At 45.8% G+C, this 18,252-nt stretch overlaps 1 protein-coding gene across 10 annotated transcripts in view; it reads left to right on the top strand.

The window, feature by feature from the left end:
* TTC13 (tetratricopeptide repeat domain 13) overlaps positions 1 to 17,798 on the top strand; it is a 69,118-nt gene extending 51,320 nt beyond the window's left edge. For 5 of the 10 annotated variants that reach the window (XM_065894075.1, XM_065894077.1, XM_065894082.1 and 2 more), the window contains 11 exons: positions 1,568 to 1,698; positions 2,654 to 2,786; positions 3,627 to 3,719; positions 5,999 to 6,082; positions 6,914 to 6,998; positions 10,593 to 10,702; positions 12,957 to 13,092; positions 14,042 to 14,121; positions 15,902 to 15,980; positions 16,122 to 16,201; positions 17,684 to 17,798. In XM_065894075.1, the coding sequence (XP_065750147.1) occupies positions 1,568 to 1,698; positions 2,654 to 2,786; positions 3,627 to 3,719; positions 5,999 to 6,082; positions 6,914 to 6,998; positions 10,593 to 10,702; positions 12,957 to 13,092; positions 14,042 to 14,121; positions 15,902 to 15,980; positions 16,122 to 16,201; positions 17,684 to 17,798 (1,126 nt within the window). The remainder of the gene's footprint in view (positions 1 to 1,567; positions 1,699 to 2,653; positions 2,787 to 3,626; positions 3,720 to 5,998; positions 6,083 to 6,913; positions 6,999 to 10,592; positions 10,703 to 12,956; positions 13,093 to 14,041; positions 14,122 to 15,901; positions 15,981 to 16,121; positions 16,202 to 17,683) is intronic. The other 5 variants (XM_065894076.1, XM_065894081.1, XM_065894078.1 and 2 more) reach the window with 1 other exon arrangement.
* Positions 17,799 to 18,252: the final 454 nt, after the last annotated feature.

Here is an 18,252-nt window from a genome sequence, read left to right on the forward strand (position 1 = left end):
ACTGGGGGATAAATTGCTCCATGAACTTCTGCCAGCAGTTTGTCCTTATTGTGTAAAATCGAATATTTGCACGTCCTACAATCTTTAAATTCCGCTCCTGTGTATATTCAGGAGACAGCCATGTACCTGTGCGCATGTCTGCTTGGAGACCTGTTGATAGCAGTTTCTTTGTTCACAACTGAAAACGAAATCATCCCAAATGTTCATGAACAGAAAAACGGATAAATGAGATACTGTCACATAGTGGGGTATTATACAGCAGTATAAACAAACGACCCAAGCAACAGTGTGGACTAATTTTGAAATATAAAGTTGAGTAAAAACAGCAAGTTGGTACACTGCAGGGTCACATCATTTTCCCCGTAGAGCTCATAAGCAGAACTATAGAATATATTGTTTAGGGATATACATACGTAACCTATTTTTTAAAAGAAGAACATCAAGGAATCGTGGACACGAAATTCAAGATAAGTTACCTCTTCCTGGGAGGCAGGAGGATAGGACAGGAAAGTGGCATACAAGTAGGTAGAGCTACATAATTGTTCAGGTCCTTTCGTTGAGTAATGAGGTTGTATGCTTTTGTAAGTTTCAATAATCAAGATAATAAAAACCAAATAGATTGCTCAAAGAGGTATGTATGTTCTCTAGCACCCCTTTTTAGAGAAATACTTATGTGCAGGAAAGCGGGGGCGCCTGAAGGGCTGTCCTTGGAGAGGCCTGCTCACCAGGCTGGGCTGGCGTCTGGGAACGGGGATTTCGGGATCTCCCCCTACCCCCAAGTGCCCAGAGCTAAGAAACGGCTCCCAGCACCTGCGCCATGTGTATGAACAGTGTGGTTCATGCTGAACACCTGCCCTCCTCTGGGGGCCTAGGGTACCTGCAAGGCAGGGGTGCTCACATGGTCAGCCCCCAGTACAGTCCCTGGGCACGGTGTGCCATGTGTCTCCCCAGGGTCCTGGAAGTGCGCCTGGATTCCTCTGGACCTCGCCCCACGTGCCTTTTCCCTCTGACGATTGTGCTGTGTCCTCAGAGCCACGAGCACAGCTGTACACAGAGCCTGGGAGTCCTCCTAGTGAATTACTGAACGCTTGGGGGTGCTGACACAGCCTGTAACTTAGAATTGCAGTCTTTGTTATGAAAACTTTTAGCAGGTTGGCGGGTAAACAGTATCAGTCACATACACAGTCCCAAGTACACTTGGCATCACGTAACTTGGGGCCGGAGCAGGAGATGGACGTAGGGTCGGGTTTGGTTGCTTGTCAAAGGAGGCAGTCCCTGTGTTCTGGAGAGGTTTACAGAACAAATAAGGCTCAGACGTGTCTTCTGAATTGCAAACTAGTTATCAGCGTTACTAACAAGCACGTGACAGCGACTGTACACACACTGTCATGAAGAGTCCTGCTTTGAATTTGTGTCTGGTTGGGTACAGACCACTGAAGTAAAGACCATGTGGTCAGAAGTTCCTTGATTATTTTTGCAGTGGAAGAAGCGACTGCTTTTCAGGTGAAACTGGACAACCAGATATCTGTGGTAAAAGTCTTTATCATGTACGTGATGTTTCTTCCAGAGACGTGTTACATCAGAATTTTGAGAGTTATAAGCCCGAGGTCCAAGAGCTGATTTGTGTAGCCGATCGTTTGGGATCTCTGATGCAATATGAAACACCTGGTTTCCTGCCAAACAAGAGAATACACAGAGGTATTTTAAAACTATCTGAAAATGGAAGTGTCTATGACAGAGGAGCGGAGGATTGGTAAAACCACGTTGTACTTTTGAAAAGAATCGTATGTTGCGCTTACTGAAAATCTCCATGTGATCAGAACAGAAATGTATAGATTCATTCACACTGAATTCTGAGAGAAGAGTGCTTCCAACTTTGGCTCTTATGCTGTTGCTTTGGTGTAGATGTAGGAGGTAGGTCTTCAGTCATTGCTGTAAATCAGACAGCTCATCCACCAGAGCTGTCTCCTTACTGTAGGGTGAGGAGGGATTTGAACCTCAGTTCTTTCAGGATTGGGAGCAGACAAGTGTGAGATTGCCTCCAATTTCCTCCGATAGAGTTGAGCTTTAGTCAGGCCATCACGTCATGCATCTATGGTCCTGTTAAATTACCGATACTTGTGATTCTTTTTTGTTTTCCCCGGTTTGTTTTCATATTTATTTTAATTTTTATTCTTTTTTGTGCCTTTAAAATTTTTTGTCATTTTTTAAAACATCTCTATTGGAGTATAATTGCTCTACAATGCTGTGTTAGTTTCTGCTGTATAACAAAGTGAATCGGCCATATGCATACGTATATCCCCATATCCCCTCCCTCTTGCGTCTCCCTCCCACCCGCCCTATCCCACCCCTCTAGGTGGTCACAAAGCACCAGCTGATCTCCTGTGCCAAGTGGCTGCTTCCCACTAGCTATCTATTTTACATTTGGTAGTGTATATATGTCCATGCCACTCTCTCAGTTGGTCCCAGCTTACCCTTCCCTCTCCCCGTGTCCTCAAGTCCATTCTCTACGTCTGCGTCTTTATTCCTGTCCGGGCCCTAGGTGCATCAGAACCTTTTTTTTTTTTTTTTTAGATTCCATGATTCTTTCGGAAGATCATTCCCTCTAAAGGGTACCTACAAACTCTGTTTTCCCCACATTTCCTTCTTTTAGCCATGGGTTTGGCAGCCTTAGAAGTCATGCAAGCTGTACAGCGTACGTGGACCAGTTCAAAGGTTCGAATGAATGGGAAAACGCGGCTGATGCAGTGGAGAGACATGTTTGACATCGCAGTGAAGTGGAGACGGTAACTGACGTTTCAGTGAAAATAAGCTAGACGTCCTATCATTGTCAGAAAATGTTAAGTCTCCTCTAGTTCGCAGGTTTTGAATCCCATTTTATTTACTAATAATTGGCCTTGTAAGTTATGTTTTCCTCTCTACGGTTTGTCAGAAATTCCTGACATCATTATTCTTTGAAATACACTCGACGAATATTTATGAACTAGGAATTGATCGTTGCCGTGCTTCCGAGCACATTTTTAAGTGAGGTGTTGTAGAAAAAGCGGTCTCTCTGGAAGAGCATATGGTTCATTACCTGTGGTACCTTTGAACGAGCTTCAGTGCACCAGTCTTCTTATGCTTGAAGTGCGGGCCTGGCCAACCAGCTACAGTTTAGAGGGGGAACCGCTGATACTCATTTTCATGAGAAAAATCCTGCTCTACTAGTAAACCTGTACTGACGTCTTCCTTGGTCCAGTTAGAACATCTTTTGGGAATTTGCAGGTTTGTGTTTCATACTTTTAGATGTAATGGACTGAGCAGTTGTTTTCCAAAGACCTCTACATGTTTTATTTTGAAAGCTTTTGAACATTTCTAGGTTTTATAAGGTCTTCATTTATTTATTTATTTATTTATTTTTGCGGTACGCGGGCCTCTCACTGTTGTGGCCTCTCCCGTTGCGGAGCACAGGCTCCGGACGCGCAGGCTCAGCGGCCATGGCTCACGGGCCCAGCCGCTCAGCGGCATGTGGGATCTTCCCGGACCGGGGCTCAAACCCGCGTCCCCTGCAGCGGCAGGCGGACTCTCAGCCACTGTGCCACCAGGGAAGCCCAGGTCTTCATTTTTCAATAAGCTCTCTTTTACAGGATTGCGGACCCAGACCAGCCAGTGTTATGGTTGGATCAGATGCCAGCGCGAAGTCTTAGCAGAGGCTTTAACAACCACATCAATTTGATCAGGTATGAACATTCTGTTTATCTTTCCTGTTCTCATAGGAGTTTATTTTAAATCGTCAGTTCATGGAGACCACGAGCAGCCCAGTGCTCCCTCCTTGGTGACTTTTTGACACAAATCAGCTCTGCACCTGCAAGGTCCTTCCCGCATTCCTTTGAGCTAGCCTGGTTGCGGAAAGAAATGCTGTGCCCCTTCTCCAGGCTCTTTGCCGCAGAACTCAAGTGAAGGGTAGAGTGCCAGATTTTTGCCTAGATGTCAGTCTTTAAAGGGCCCTAAAACATCATAGAAGGTAATTAGATGGAGAATATTACATTACCATAAGATCCCGATAATATCGGGAATTCTTGTGTTGAGGGAAAAACTCCCCCTTCCAACCCTGCAACACCCAAGGCGGTTGGATGAAAAACGCCGTCTGGGTGCTGAGCTGCCTTCCTGGGAGGATGAGCCAGGTTAGCTGGAGAGCTTTCGTTTTGTCCAGAGGCTCTGGCAAGTTAGGGGCGTGGGTGAAGTGCTCACCTCGTTACCGGACCCTTCATGTGCTTAGCCACCCTCTAGATACGTGATGAGCAAATATTAAAGAGTACCAGCTTCAGTATCAGACCCACTGAATTTAATTTTAGGTAAATTTTACACCTATGGTAGTTGTGTCACATCTAAAATGCTTCGAATTCCAGAACCCTGAATCAAGAAAGTAGTATAGTATACAACTTTGACATTTAAGTTTAATGGAAATGTTCTTAAGACATTTATTTTTTTAATTCCTAGAAAATAAATTTCCTTTCCCCTTGTGACTTGTATATTCCTGTTTCTTGCAGAATAATTTGTGACATTCACAGGTAGACCCAACCAGCTTTAACTGAAGGCCACTGTCCATGTGCTGTGCAGCATGATGGTTATTTAGCCGTGAAGTACAGCCTCTCACGGCAGAAGGCTTGTAGCTTAGTGACGAAGATGGACCTCACTAAGCTATGAGCCTACCGTGTAGTGTGTTAAGAGATGCCGGAGGGCGGGGTGGAGGGGGGGGTCCCAGTCCAGCCCTCAGGTGATGCTGTTTGGAAAGATGGAAAGCAGAGAGGTGGGTGAGGCATGGCCGCACCTGTGAGTCAGGCATGGACCCACCTGTGAGTCAGGCATGGCCGCACCTGTGAGTCAGGCATGGTCAGGGAGGTATCACTAATTCATTATGACTGGTGGTTAGTTTATGATTAAGGGGCTGTCAGCAGTCGGGGCTGGAAAGACAGGCAGAGGCTGAAACATAAACAGCTTTTTTTCCCCCAAATATAGCTAACATATCCATGCTCAGGCACTTTTTGTCCTGAAATAAAAGAGAGTCATTCAGAAGCAGAGAAGTGAGCTGAACAGGTTTACACATTTGGGTGATCACTTTGGCCACAGGTGGCAGAACAGATGAGAGGGCAGCGACTTCCCTTGGAGGCGTGGGACTGGTTAGAAAGTTCTGGAACATTCCGGTGCACTGGTCCCGAGGTCTGGAAAGCTTTGTGGAAGTGAGCTGGAGGGGAAGAGTGGATACTGAGAAGGCAGGGTCGGAACACTGGGGGTGGGTTAGAAGTGAGGGCGAGCGTGAAGCTGCGGGTAGGCGGTCCCATTGCCGAGCAGGCACGTGGTTGCCCCAGTAGGCCAGGAAGCCCCAGGGCAGAACGTAGGTGAACACGCTGGGGAGCTGGGGTGAGTTCCTGAACCTGAGGTTTGACTCGCCTGCGGGGAGTCCAGGGAGCGGTGCCCGGAAGCAGTTGGCTATGTGTGTTGCCGGACACGTGCGTCAGCTGGATGGGTACATCGGCGTGTTGGCTGTACGTGAGGTTCTGGGAGAGTTCTAAAAATGGGGGTGGGGATAGAAACGGGAGGAAAATACTATTTAGAGTGGTAGAGGAGATGAAGACAGCTAGTAAGCTGGACAGCAAGAAGGAGTACTAGCCCCTGGTGCTATCAGGAGCCCCGAGGGGCAGGAGGGAGCATATTGCCGAAAAAGGGAAAAGATCCATAAGGGGAAAGGGGCATACGAGTCTGAGCCCCGTTTAAGTACCTGAGGACTTTTCTTCCTGTTTTGGCATCTCCAGGGCTGAGTTTGGTGCCTTTCCCACCAGAATAAGCCCAGTCGCTGACCACCAGTCTGGCTTAGACAGGTGTTTGTTTCTCCCGTTCTCTGGCTGCAGACAAGCGAATTTCCCAGCTCTCTTATTGCCCTTTTGAATTAACTTTGAAATTAGATATTGTGTGGAACATATTTATTTGTAAAAACATTCTTAATTGTTTTTTCTTACAGGGGTCAGGTGATCAACATGAGATACCTGGAATATTTTGAGAAAATTCTTCATTTTATTAAAGATAGAATCCTAGTTTATCATGGGTAATCTTTCAATTTTCTTTTCATAGTAATGGTTACATTTTATGTATTTTACATTAGTTATATTTATGAAACTGGAAAACCAAGCCTATTGACAGACCAAACAAAATACGTCATATTTTTACATACTGTTTGGAACCATAAAACCTTTCATAATCATTTATCAACCTTCTTTTTAAGAGCTCCACAAAATCCATGGACCTTAACCGAGTATTTTTATCTTACACACATTGCTGTGACTTTTCTAGCCTCTTTGAAAGCGTCTAGGCTTTCTTTGAATTCAAAGCAGGATGTTTCCTTGAATTTCTTAATTAGGGATTAAATGAGGGATTTTCGCCTTAATACTCATTCTCCCTCAACTGAGAGGCAGTACCGTATAGACAGGACAGTGGACAGAATGCTGGGGAAAAAGGAATTCTGAATGTTAGTTCACCAAGTAAATATAAAATTGGTATAAGAGCTTAGTAGGGTACTTCCATTTGAGCAACTTTAGGAAGAAAAAACTTTCACTTCTAATTTCATAGTTGGAATAGGAGAATCAAGGTTTTCTGACCAAGCCCAGACCCATGCATGTCCACACAGACATTGGCTGTCCATCCTTTCAGGTTTTCCCCAGTTCACATTCTAGACAGACTGCTGTCTTGGTTCCTTAATTCTCATCTGTAGCCCAATACTCATTAGATTAAACCATCCCATTATTTCAAAACGTTGTTTGTGGTTTAGCCACAAACAAAGCCACTAGTAATTAAGGATGATTTATTTAAATGAAAGGTGAGAGCATAATTATTAATTTCTGTATTAATTTTAGTTGCCATCTCTCTTTCCCTTTTTAAGAGCTAATAATCCTAAAGGATTGTTGGAAGTTAGAGAAGCTCTGGAAAAGGTCCACAAAGTGGAAGACCTCCTTCCAATTATGAAGGTAAATTTATCATCAAAATCGCAGTAGGTGTTTTTAGGGGAAACAGTTAGTACTTTTTAAAAAAAATTTTATTTATTTTATTTTTATATTTATTTTTGGCTGTGTCGGGTCTTCGTTGCTGGGCTTGGGCTCTCTCTAGTTGCAGCAAGCGGGAGCTACTCTTCGTTGCGGTGCACGGGCTTCTCCTTGTGCTGGCTTCTCTTGTTGCAGAGCACGGGCTCTAGTCTCATGGGCTTCAGTAGTTGTGGCACGCGGGCTCAATAGTTGTGGCTTGCGGGCTCTAGAGCGCAGCCTCAGTAGTTGTGGCGCACGGGCTCTGTTGCCCCGTGGCATGGGGGTATCTTCCCGGACCAGGACTCGAACTCGTGTTCTGTGCATTGGCAGGCGGATTCTTAACCACTGCGCCACCAGGGAAGCCCAGTACTTTTTACAAAATGAACTCGTAATTATTAAATGCCTGTTTGTTAACAAGTATTTTAAGTTTTATAAAGTGTGCTACTTGAAAACACTGATAAAAACACATTCTGCAGAATAACGAAAATAAAACAAAACAGACCCTAGAAGGTAGGAAAATGGAATAAAGAAAACAAAGTCAGTTCAACTAAAAGCTTACAGAAAGAGAGGGGGGGAAAAGATAAGGAGGAAATGTCTGTAATGGATGCTGGGTCTCAACATGACGTTAATAATCGATCCCTCACTGAAAGAATGAGCATCTCAGATCGGTATTTTAAAGCCCAGCTAGGTTCTGTTCACAGGAAACACCTACAACGAGATGACATTCAAAACGTTGAAGGTGGAAAGGTAGTCAGGCAAATGCTACTGAAGAAAAGCAGGTGTGGCAGTATCAGTATCAGAAACATTGGAATTCAAGATAAAGGGCGTGTCAGGGGACAGCAATTATATTGTTTAAAAGTACAATCCATTAAGAAGTTATAATTTTATGCACCTTTTCTCCACCTAGGAACATAACTACCCATAATGCACCAGCAGCAGGTTTGGTTTTTTTCAGTTAATGGTTTGAACTATAACATAAAACTTGAATCAATGTTCTCCTTATAGCTATAGTAGATGAGATTGATTTACATCAAATAAACATTAAGAAATTTCTGTGACTGACCAAAGCTTATCCATTTCTAAAGAATAACCAGGAAGCATCCCGTCATGGACAAAGCCGTGAGCTGACTCTGTACCCAGGGTCCAGTCTGCTCGCCGGGTTTGACAGGCTCTCCCGGTCTCATCCCAGGCTCTCATGTGTTGGAGAGCCGTGATTCCGGCCGACCTGCTCGTTGTGAGGGTCTCATGAACTGAGGCAGTGGTTCTCAGTCTTCTCAGACCCGTCTTAACTCAGTAAACATGTTCAGATGGCCCCTTTACTGCACTAGAATGAAATTCATAAAGGATGTATCCCACCTACTCAAAAAATTCTTCCAAAAGTCACCACAGTGCCGTAAGGGAGTTCAAAAAGGTAAGTTGTTTATAGTAGAAAACCATGTATTTCAGTGTGTCAGCATTCAGGCATGTCTTCATGAGAAGCCACAAAGAAGTAGCCAGTTGCTTGCACATATGTGTATAATCTTGGTGAACGTGACAGCGACAGATGCAGCCCTGTATCCATGTGTCATTCGGTGACTCAAGTATCACGAGCTACGATGTCGGCGATAACGGTTTTCTGTAATGGTAAACCACACTTAATAAAGTTCCACACAATGTATAGTATCCTCTTTCCTCAATGTATATGCTGTTTGCATTCCTAGGAAAGTCAGTGTGTATTAAAATTGTAACAAATATTTAGCGTGTGAGTGTAAAACGGAGTCTGGTTCCAGGCCTAGATAATCATTACATTATAAACACGTTCTTCATCTACATGGAAGTCCAGTGGGAGTCGCGCCTGTGTGACCGTCCCCAGCACCTCATCCCCACAGCCACCACATTATCCCATAAATTCCCCAAACGCCCCCGAAGGGGCAGAAGGGCCGCACCGAGGGCCGCTGGATGCACCAGACAGAAAGAACACTAGATCCTGACTCAGGTTTTACTCTTTAGCTGTCCTGTGGGTATTTTAGGCATTTAAATTTACTATATTAGGCAGAATACAAAGTCAGCTTAGGGATATTTTAATATATGTATATCTTGGTCTAAAAAGAAAAGCGCAATGGACAAAAGGCTGCAGTCGCCTGGAGAGCAGCTAAGGGGCCGGGCATCGCCCGCCCAGTGCCTGGCTCCCAGTGCAAAGTCACTGCCTGTCTGGCCACATCTGGGAGTGGCCATCCCACTGTGGTTTTGCTCACCGCACCTCCGGCCAGGCTGTGGGCACACTGGCCTTTCTAAAGGCTCACGTAGAAGTATATAAAGATGCGCCTTTGTGTTTAAAGTGCTCGGTGAATATGATGCCACGACAGCCTCCACTGAGATATAGGTACATTTGCTGAAAAGTATGTGTACTTTTTCAGCACATTCACTTTTGCTTTCTGAAAAGCCAAGTTCAGATGTACCTCAGCTCCCCTCGGGGCAGCTGGTTAGTAAGTTAGGGGACTGGACGTCGAGAGGGCCCGGGTCCCTGCTTCCACTCTGCCACTCCCTCGTGCCAGCTCGGGCCAGACCTCACCTCGCTTCATCTCACCAACTTGGTTTCCTCACCTGTAAGGTGGAGGTCGTGTCCTGTCTTATGGGCACGCTGTGGGCATGAAAGAGCATTGGCACATACTAAGTGTTAGCGCCTTCTGCCTCTACAAGTCTCTGTCCTCCTACGGAACACCTCCCGTCTCGGCCCCTGCCGCCCGCTCTCCTGCTGACGTCCCTTCATCTATGTCCTTCTCTGGACCTTGGTGAGCGCCTGCTGGCTGTCGCTGTTTTCGGGCAAACTTTCCCTCCAGTATCTTATGCGAAGCACGACCTCTTTTAATTTTACCATTGATTGTCTTATTCAGGTCTGTCAATCCTAAAAATATGTTGGCTACACTAAATAACCGAATTGGGGAGGAATTTTCTGGAGTAGTACATTGGCATTTCACTCTGTCAAAAGTGTTTTCAACAGAAAGCCGTGTTCATATTCCTCACCCTTAAGGGCCACTCTGATCTCTGTGTAATTCCTTTAGAATACTTTGCTTTGTCACTCTGTGGTCTGCGGAGTTGGGGTGTGTGCATGCGTGTGTATAAAATTCTCAGGTGACAAAATTCTGAGTATTTGCAGACAGATGAGAGTCTGCTTTGAAGAAGCAGTAGAATAAACACAAGGTGCTCTTTCGAATTATAGGCTGTTGAGTACAACTATGCTGCAGAGTATCCGTGTGGCTGCCGCTTAAGATGAACAAGAGAAAAGACCCCAAGGGAGCTCTTGGCAGGGAGCAGGGCCTTGCCGTTGCAGGGAGGCTGTGCGCCTTTTGCTCTGAGGTTCTCTGCTGCCCTCTGGCAGGGGCCACGGGGAGCGTGACTTGGGCTGGGAGTCTGGGTTGGGGCATGGGGCCAGGACAGAGAATACACGGTGTCTGGCACACCGTGACCCTTCTTAAAAACATGAAAGTCGGAGTCGGCGCTGGCAGTTGGGAATTTACAGTGAATCTCACCAGTAACGTGAATTTTCTTTTTCCCCGAAAGCAGTTTAATACTAAAACGAAGGATGGGTTCACTGTGAACACAAAAGTTCCCAGCCTCAAAGACCAAGGGAAGGAATATGACGGCTTCACGATCACTATTACAGGAGACAAGTACGTGTGCTTCCCACGTGCGGGTGCGCAGACGGGGGCTGGTGTCAGAAGGCATGCGGATGCTTGGCGCTGCTGCGGGAGATCGGACCTCCCGGGCTTTGGCTGTCTCCTAAAACGGAGATGACCGAGGTCCAGTGTGTAACGAGAACCAGCTTTTTTTTTTTTTTTTAACGTGACGTTTAGATTATTACACCAGCAGATAGATTTTCTGACTTTGCTAAATCTAACAACTTTCTAGATATTAAGTGTAATGTCTGATGTGGTTTGTGGAAAGCATTCTTCCAGGTTCTCGAAGTCTGTCGTGGGTAAGACTTTTACTAATTAAATGGAAAAGAGATGAGAGATTGGCAGGTTGGAGGCTATTATTGGATTTTTAAATATAGGTTTTAAAGCAGTATGAGAGTATAAGTGCAGTCTTATTGAAACTTTAGAATACAGATAAGCAAAGATTAAAAATTTTAAATCATTATTTCCTTTAAAAACTGAGATTATACTGTACATATTGTTTTACAGCCTGTTTGTTTTCTACCCTTACTACGAACGCTTCCCCATATCCTGTTCTTAGAAGCATTTTTAAAAACTGCATGGTATTCCATTTTAGGGATGTTGTAGAGTTGCTCCTACTATTTTTTTGTCATTGATCATTCTGGGTGTTTCCCATTTTCTCACCTATCAGTAGTAGCGCCGCAGTGACCGTTTTTATTAATGATCTTTTTATTTACATCTGAAATCCAAACTTCACCTAGGAGCCTCCATATCCCTTGAGTTCTGGGTGGAATGACCTTGACCCTCTCCATTCACTGCCGTCCCCGAAACACCGCACTCCTCAGTTGCTTCCCTAGGAGGCGCCACCACTTCTGCGTCAGGGACTTCCGGCAGCTCAGCGGTGGGAGCCACGTCCTCTCAGCCCCTGCTGGGCTCTGGTTTCCTTGTCCAAACTTACACAGGCCTTCATGAGGAAACCCCCGTTTAGCAACTTCCAGATTCTATGACTCTGCCACGTCGTTGAGGTCTCCATCTCTAACCCAAGCCACTTATCAAAGTACTTTCCCATTAAGGGTCATCCTCCCCCCAGAAGGAATTCCAGGGTTTTCTGTCGAGGTGAAATTTTTTTCACCTACCTCTTCACCCAGGCAGAAATGCAACTGCCGAGTAAGAGTCCATAAGTCCTTCCCTGAAACACAGCATCTTTGCTCAGCTGTCTGTCTCACCCCATTTGTTGTCAGTCTCGCTCGGGGCCTCTGACCCCTACTCATGACCCATGCCTCCACGTCCGGTCTCCTGTGGCTGACCCGTGCATCCTCGGGTCCTGAGGCCGGGTCCACGGGGCGCCCCCGTGGCTCCAGAACTCCCTCCCCAGTCCATACCCTGCCGTTGCCCGTTGCCACCAAAATCGGCCCCTGTGCCGTACATTCAGGCCTTTTGTAATCATGGCCTCAAACAACGCTTCCTGCCTCCCTGAAGCACTTTCCTGCCAGCGCCTGGCCTGCTAATTCAGCTGGACTGCTTGTTCGCCGAGGTCACCTCCCACCTCCTGGCTCTGCGCCTCTGGCATCGCCGTCCTCCTCTTCAAGACCTAGGCTCAGGCCCCTTCCTCCGCAAGCATTTCCTGTTTTCTTCCATGTCTTCCAGAGTAGATCAACTCTCTCTCCTTGGGACCTCTGAGGAACTGTTACGGCTCTACACATGGGCTCGTCATAATCCGTGGCCTCGTTTCCCCCTCCATCCCTCCATCAACGCGGCAGCTCTGCTGTGTTGTCCTTTAGAGGGTGTGAGGAGTATTTTCAGCGTTTGGGTACTGGCGTTATCCAGTAACTACCTGTTGCATAGAATTTATATCCTCCACAGAGCTTCACATGGAGCTCATACTGCAGAAGCTTAATAGAAAAGGAAACAGCGGAGGCCCTGAACTCGCTTTCAGGGCACAGCCCCGGCCCCTGCTCTTCTATTGTAATAGGGTGGCTGTCTGATAAAATGTTTCCTGGGCATTGAAATACATTCTACTCTGTGTAGTTTCCTCCTCCTGTGTTAGCTGAAGCTCATGTAAGCAGGGCCTACAGTTAGACTGAGCAAAACCGTATTTTGTGGAAAAGCTGCCTGCTGTGAGCCACGCCCCATCTGTCTGCTCAGAGAGGCAGAGACAGTCTTCCTTGCGTCTTGTGCCCCCGTCGCCACGCTGCCCTCCCCACCCTTCTGTGCTTAGCTCTTTGAACCGTATCATACGTGCCTTCAACACACCTTCTTGTATTTTTAGGGTAGGCAATATACTATTTTCCGTGGAAACCCAGACCACAGAAGAAAGGACACAGTTATATCACGCCGAAATAGATGCACTTTATAAAGATCTAACAGCGAAAGGAAAAGTACTGATTCTCTCATCAGAATTTGGGGTAGGTTTTCGTTTATCTTCATTTTATCCATGCTTCTGATTCTTTTGTACACTGCTTAAAGCCTTTACCCTTTCCTTGGGATTACACAGTTTATGCTTGAAATCAGCTTTAATTGAGCGGTAAATATTTCTTTTAATATTCTTGTAGAGACAATTCCCGTATTTAGTAAGTACAGAAACGGGGGAAGGGGAATGATACATGTATGTAGTGACTGTGTCATAGTATCAGAAATTTGGGCTTTGTCAAGATTTAAGAGAACAGGTTGGTCCACGATGGACATGACCTGTGCTGCATTTAGTGACACTCTCCTGGACTGTGACCTCTGCCCTCCGTTGCTTCCCCGACTCAAGGTGGGGTAGCAGGAGCTGCAACGTCACCTCCGTCGCTGTAGCTGTCCACTGTGTGGAGAGTGTAGCGGCCACTCCATCCGCATTCTGGAATGGATGCCCGTGGCCCTTGGGAAGTTACTTTGTTTCTCAGGATCTTAATCAGTTTATACCCATAGATTAAGTATACTGATCCCCTAAATCTCAGTGGGTGGGGGTAGGGCACTGGACAGAACCCTGGAGTAGAGAGGCCTGTAGTCTGAGAAAGTGTATTCAGTATTAATAAGTGCTTTGTTTTATTTTAATCTCAATGTATATGTCGACATTTCAAGTAACATTATAGACTGAAACAGATGTCTAGGTTTATCAGAAACGGTTGCAGTTTTAAAGGCAGCCGGGGACGTACTGCTCTAAACCGAACTGAATGTATACCCTCTCGTGAGAAAAAACATCATTGGGAAGAGTATAAAATATTCAAGGATGTGGAAAGTAGGTTCTTGTAGAAGAAGAAGGAAATAATCCTCTTCCTAATGTAAATGCTTCTGATGTGTCTTGTCCCCTGATAAGAAATGAGTTTATAATCTGTTATTTAAGTTCATAAGCACATTTCTTTTTTTCCCTAGGAGACTGATGCTGTTGGCAACTTAATCTTATCTTTAGTTTATTACTTTTATAATTTAATGCCGCTCTCTCGCGGATCCAGGTGAGTGATACCCTCTAATCTGACAGTTTCGGGAGTGAAGAACGCACTCCTTTTGCTTACATCTCCTGTGTGGCCCTGGGTACAGGTACCCCAGCAATGGCGGGAAGACCCCTTGGTTTTTTTCAAAGTCCACCCAAACATGATGTCCTTGATCTACTGCATCACCAAGAGTCTTGGAAGGTAGTTTTAAAAGAAGGTGCTTGGCGTTTATAGGCTGGAGCTCGAAGTCTCACTGTGTGCGCACGTGCGTGCCCTGTGCTTTAATTCCTGATATTTGCCCAGACTGTACCCTGCCCTGTTCTCCCCTCGCCCCCAAGTTTTGGCCATTAATTGACCTTTAGCCCTAACGTTGAATACTTTTGGGTCACCAATCATTGCAAAGTATTTTTGTTATTATGAATGAATTCTTGCTACTTACTGAATTCACCAGGCATCTTTCAGGTGTCATTCAAACAAGGATGCATCTGTAGAGCTTGCTTTTTCTTCCCTTTTCTCTGGTACCGTGTACAGTAAATCATGCGAATGGCGTATGCCATCGTTAGCACATGTTTGACTTTAAGATGCTTTGGCTAAAGTGATACACTTAAATGTCTTGATCTTTAAGTACTACTTTAGAAAGTAATACTCTCCAAAATGTGGTAGTAAATGTTGTTATAATATGACAAAAGCGTTGGGGGCGGGTGGGCGACATGGGTGAAGGGGGTCCCCTGTGTGGTGATGGATGGAAACTAGGCTTGTGGTGAGCACTCCGGTGTAGACGGGTGCGTGCCCTTACACGGAACTTACATAACGGTAACGACGGCATTGAAACAAAATGGGAACATAAACCTTGTGCCTTCGGGACAGTCGTCATTAGATGTGCCCGCGATGCCCTCCACGTGCCGCCTTCCGCCCGCCGCCCTCGCAGGCGCTGTGCACGCGCGTGTCCTCACGGCAGCTGTGCCGCCCTGCTCTCTGCCTCCCCACGCCCCCAGCCCGTGCCCACACCTTCCTGTCCCCCCCCCCCGCCCACCGCCGGTCCTATTCCCCCTCCTCTGCCTCGGGGGCCCCGCCCGTGGCCCTCGAAGATGCAGCGCACGTGGCCGCGACCTCAGTGAGGGCTTCCCTGGCAGGCGACCCCGGGGCGGGCTCACTCTCTCTGGGGTCCGCTCGCCGGGGCAAGACGTCTGTCTTAGTTGTCTTCGTCCTGGGCTGCCTGGCACAGGGCACAGAGCTGGTGCCACAAAGACGTCAGGATCCAGAGTGAGTCCGGACATGCCGGGATGTCCCCGTAGCGCAGCCGCCTTCGGGCCAATCTGTTAGTGCGTTCTGCAAACGCGTTCTGCTTGTTTCGTCTTCGGGGCCACAGTGTTTAATGTTTAAACGATAATATTAATATGTTTGCATTTACAAAGTATATCGTATATATTGCGTTTTAAAGCCAAGCCTCATGAAGGCTTAAAAGGCTTAAAAAATATAAGCAGGCACATTTTCTAATTCACTCTTTCACAAGAAGAGAAAAGCCAAGTGAGGAGAAAACTCCTAATTAAAAGATACTTTTTGTTCTCAGAAAAATATTATTCTTACACGTTTACCCTTAAATTAGTAAATCAGTGAATAGTTTTATTAGTAAATTAGTAAATATTTTTAAGGCAAATGAAAATATTCTTATGTTTAATGTCCAGAGAATTCTTAAGAGAAATAAAATGTCATCTCTTAGGATGGAAAATCCGTGGTAAGCTCTAACGTGGTAACTGTCCGTGGCCTGGGACTGACCGGTAATTGTTCTTTACCTAAACAGTGTGATCGCTTACTCAGTGATTGTGGGAGCCCTGATGGCGAGTGGAAAGGAAGTAGCAGGAAAAATTCCCAAAGGGAAGGTATGTCGGAGCTGGAGCTGGAAGGGAAACGTTTAAATCCCAATCTGTGGAGTTTTGTGTTGAGACACGTGAATGCAACGGATCCCAAAGGGAGCTTCCCCTCCATGTTTGATCACATTGTTAAATTTCTTTCTTTTTCAGTTGGTTGACTTTGAAGCTATGACCGCCCCTGGTTCAGAGGCCTTTAGCAAAATAGCTAAAAGCTGGATGAACTTGAAAAGGTAACTGCTGGATAGGGGGTCAAACAAAAGGATGTTACAACTGAAAAGGGAAAGAAGGGGCTCCCCGTTACTTTTCGAGCGTCGTGAAACTGGAATTGTACTCATTTTTATGAGTTATGATTATACAATGAATTGAATCCACTTTTCAAGGTTAAAATGTTTTTGCTGTCGCGTAAGACCCCTTAACAGGTGAGTATATGGATAAACGTGAACAATGAATAGAGTAAGGAAACCAGTTTGTGAAGAAAGGTTACGAATGTCTTGTTTATATAGTCAGATGTCCATATCTCTTGCCTCATCCGCCCTTTGTCCCAGACTCTCAGGGTCAGCATGCGGGAGCGACTTTGAACGCTGAGCCGCACCCGATTCAGACTGAGTCTGGGTGTAGTGCCTGCCTTTCAGCTGCATTCTTCCTGCACTCTAGGTTTTGGGAAGGTGGTACTTTATTGTTATTTAGGTGCGGAATACACGTGAGTCAGGAAATGCTAGCCAGAAATCACCCCTGACGATTACGGTGGGAGAGCCTAGCAGACTCTGATCTTTCCTGGCCCTTGTTTTCCGAAGCACTACGGGGAACGTGTAAATTTGCGATGAAATTAAACTCACAGATGCTTTCGGAGTTAGTTAAGAATAAGCAAATCTCACCGTTCAACCTTATTTATTCCTTTATATCGTAACCACTTCCAGTTCTGCCTTTCATTACCCACTGAACACAGCAACCTCTCTAAAAGCGGCTGGATGATTTGTGCTCTGTTTAAAACAGAAATTTGTGTCTGTAGGACACTTTTGTCCGGTTTGCAAGGATTCCATGAGCTCTGTAACGGAAACTCCTAACAGCTACACCTTGTTGCAGTATATTCTTGTTTCACGTTTACTAGTTTACACATGTTTTAGTGACACGACCATAAGGTCAAAGCCCTCGCCTCTGTTTCCTACATCATTTTACAGTGTTGATCTTTCAACAACTCTTTAAGGAAAAGATAGCAACACTACCCTATGTTGTACAGCTGCCGTTTCACAGCGTACCTTGACACCCGTCCCATGCTCCTGCTAGCTCTGGGAGTTAGGAACCCTCTCCCTCTTGCTGCAGATATGGGAAGCGGGGCTGAGAGGAACCCCTAAAGCTGATAAGGGTCAAGGCTGGACCCGAAACCTGTGTCTTCCGGTTCCGTGTCCGGCATGCGCCCCAATGGGACGTGTGTGCGTAACGCTCACTATGCAAATCAGGGGTTGATTTTTCTTTCTGAAGACTGGCTGAATTCCCCAGCAGCTCATGGTGGGAGCCTGCCCGTACCCCAGATCATCACTGCAGCAGGGCCTGCTCTGTTCACAGCGCCCCCTGCTTTGTAACATTGTCTGCTGTCGTGCGTAGGGAGTACTGGAAAGTGAATATCGTAATAGGAATTAATAGACCTAAGCTTTGCCTTTTTTGTACAGTTGTGTTGATTTTCACACCCTTGCGTTGTGTTTTTTCTTTTTCAGTATCTCGCCTTCTTATAAGACTCTTCCGTCCGTGTCTGAGACGTTCCCAACGTTAAGATCGATGATCGAGGTGCTCAACACGGACTCCTCCCCACGTTGTCTTAAGAAACTCTAGTTACGCTGTGGTATTTATACAAGTAAAGGGCCGGACCTCTTGCTTCTTAAGTTATTTTTTAAAACATGGAATTATAAAGAAATTAGGTCCTTTATTACTTTTGATACCAATTTTTGATAGGAATTGAATACTTGAAGTCATTTTCCTTACCTTTCCGAACCATAACAAAATTCATGGAAGAGGGTTTTGGGGCGACAGAAGAACTCTGTGGGAGGGGAGGCATACGTATTAGCCAGCGGCCTCTTGGTTTCCACTTACAAAGTCATACAACCCCTTCCTCCCAGTGAAGAAAGTTTATTCCCAAAACCAAAAATCGACAACAGGAGTGTTTTCATTCCTTTGAAGATCTGGGTATTCTTCAAAGACCTTCTCTTTAGGCACATTGTGAGAAGGCATCTTGTCTTCAACTCACATAATCCTCATGCGTGGGCTCTCCGTTTCGTTTGAACCACGG

This window comes from Phocoena phocoena, chromosome 16 (genome assembly GCF_963924675.1).
Source record: "Phocoena phocoena chromosome 16, mPhoPho1.1, whole genome shotgun sequence".
NCBI lineage: Eukaryota > Metazoa > Chordata > Mammalia > Artiodactyla > Phocoenidae > Phocoena > Phocoena phocoena.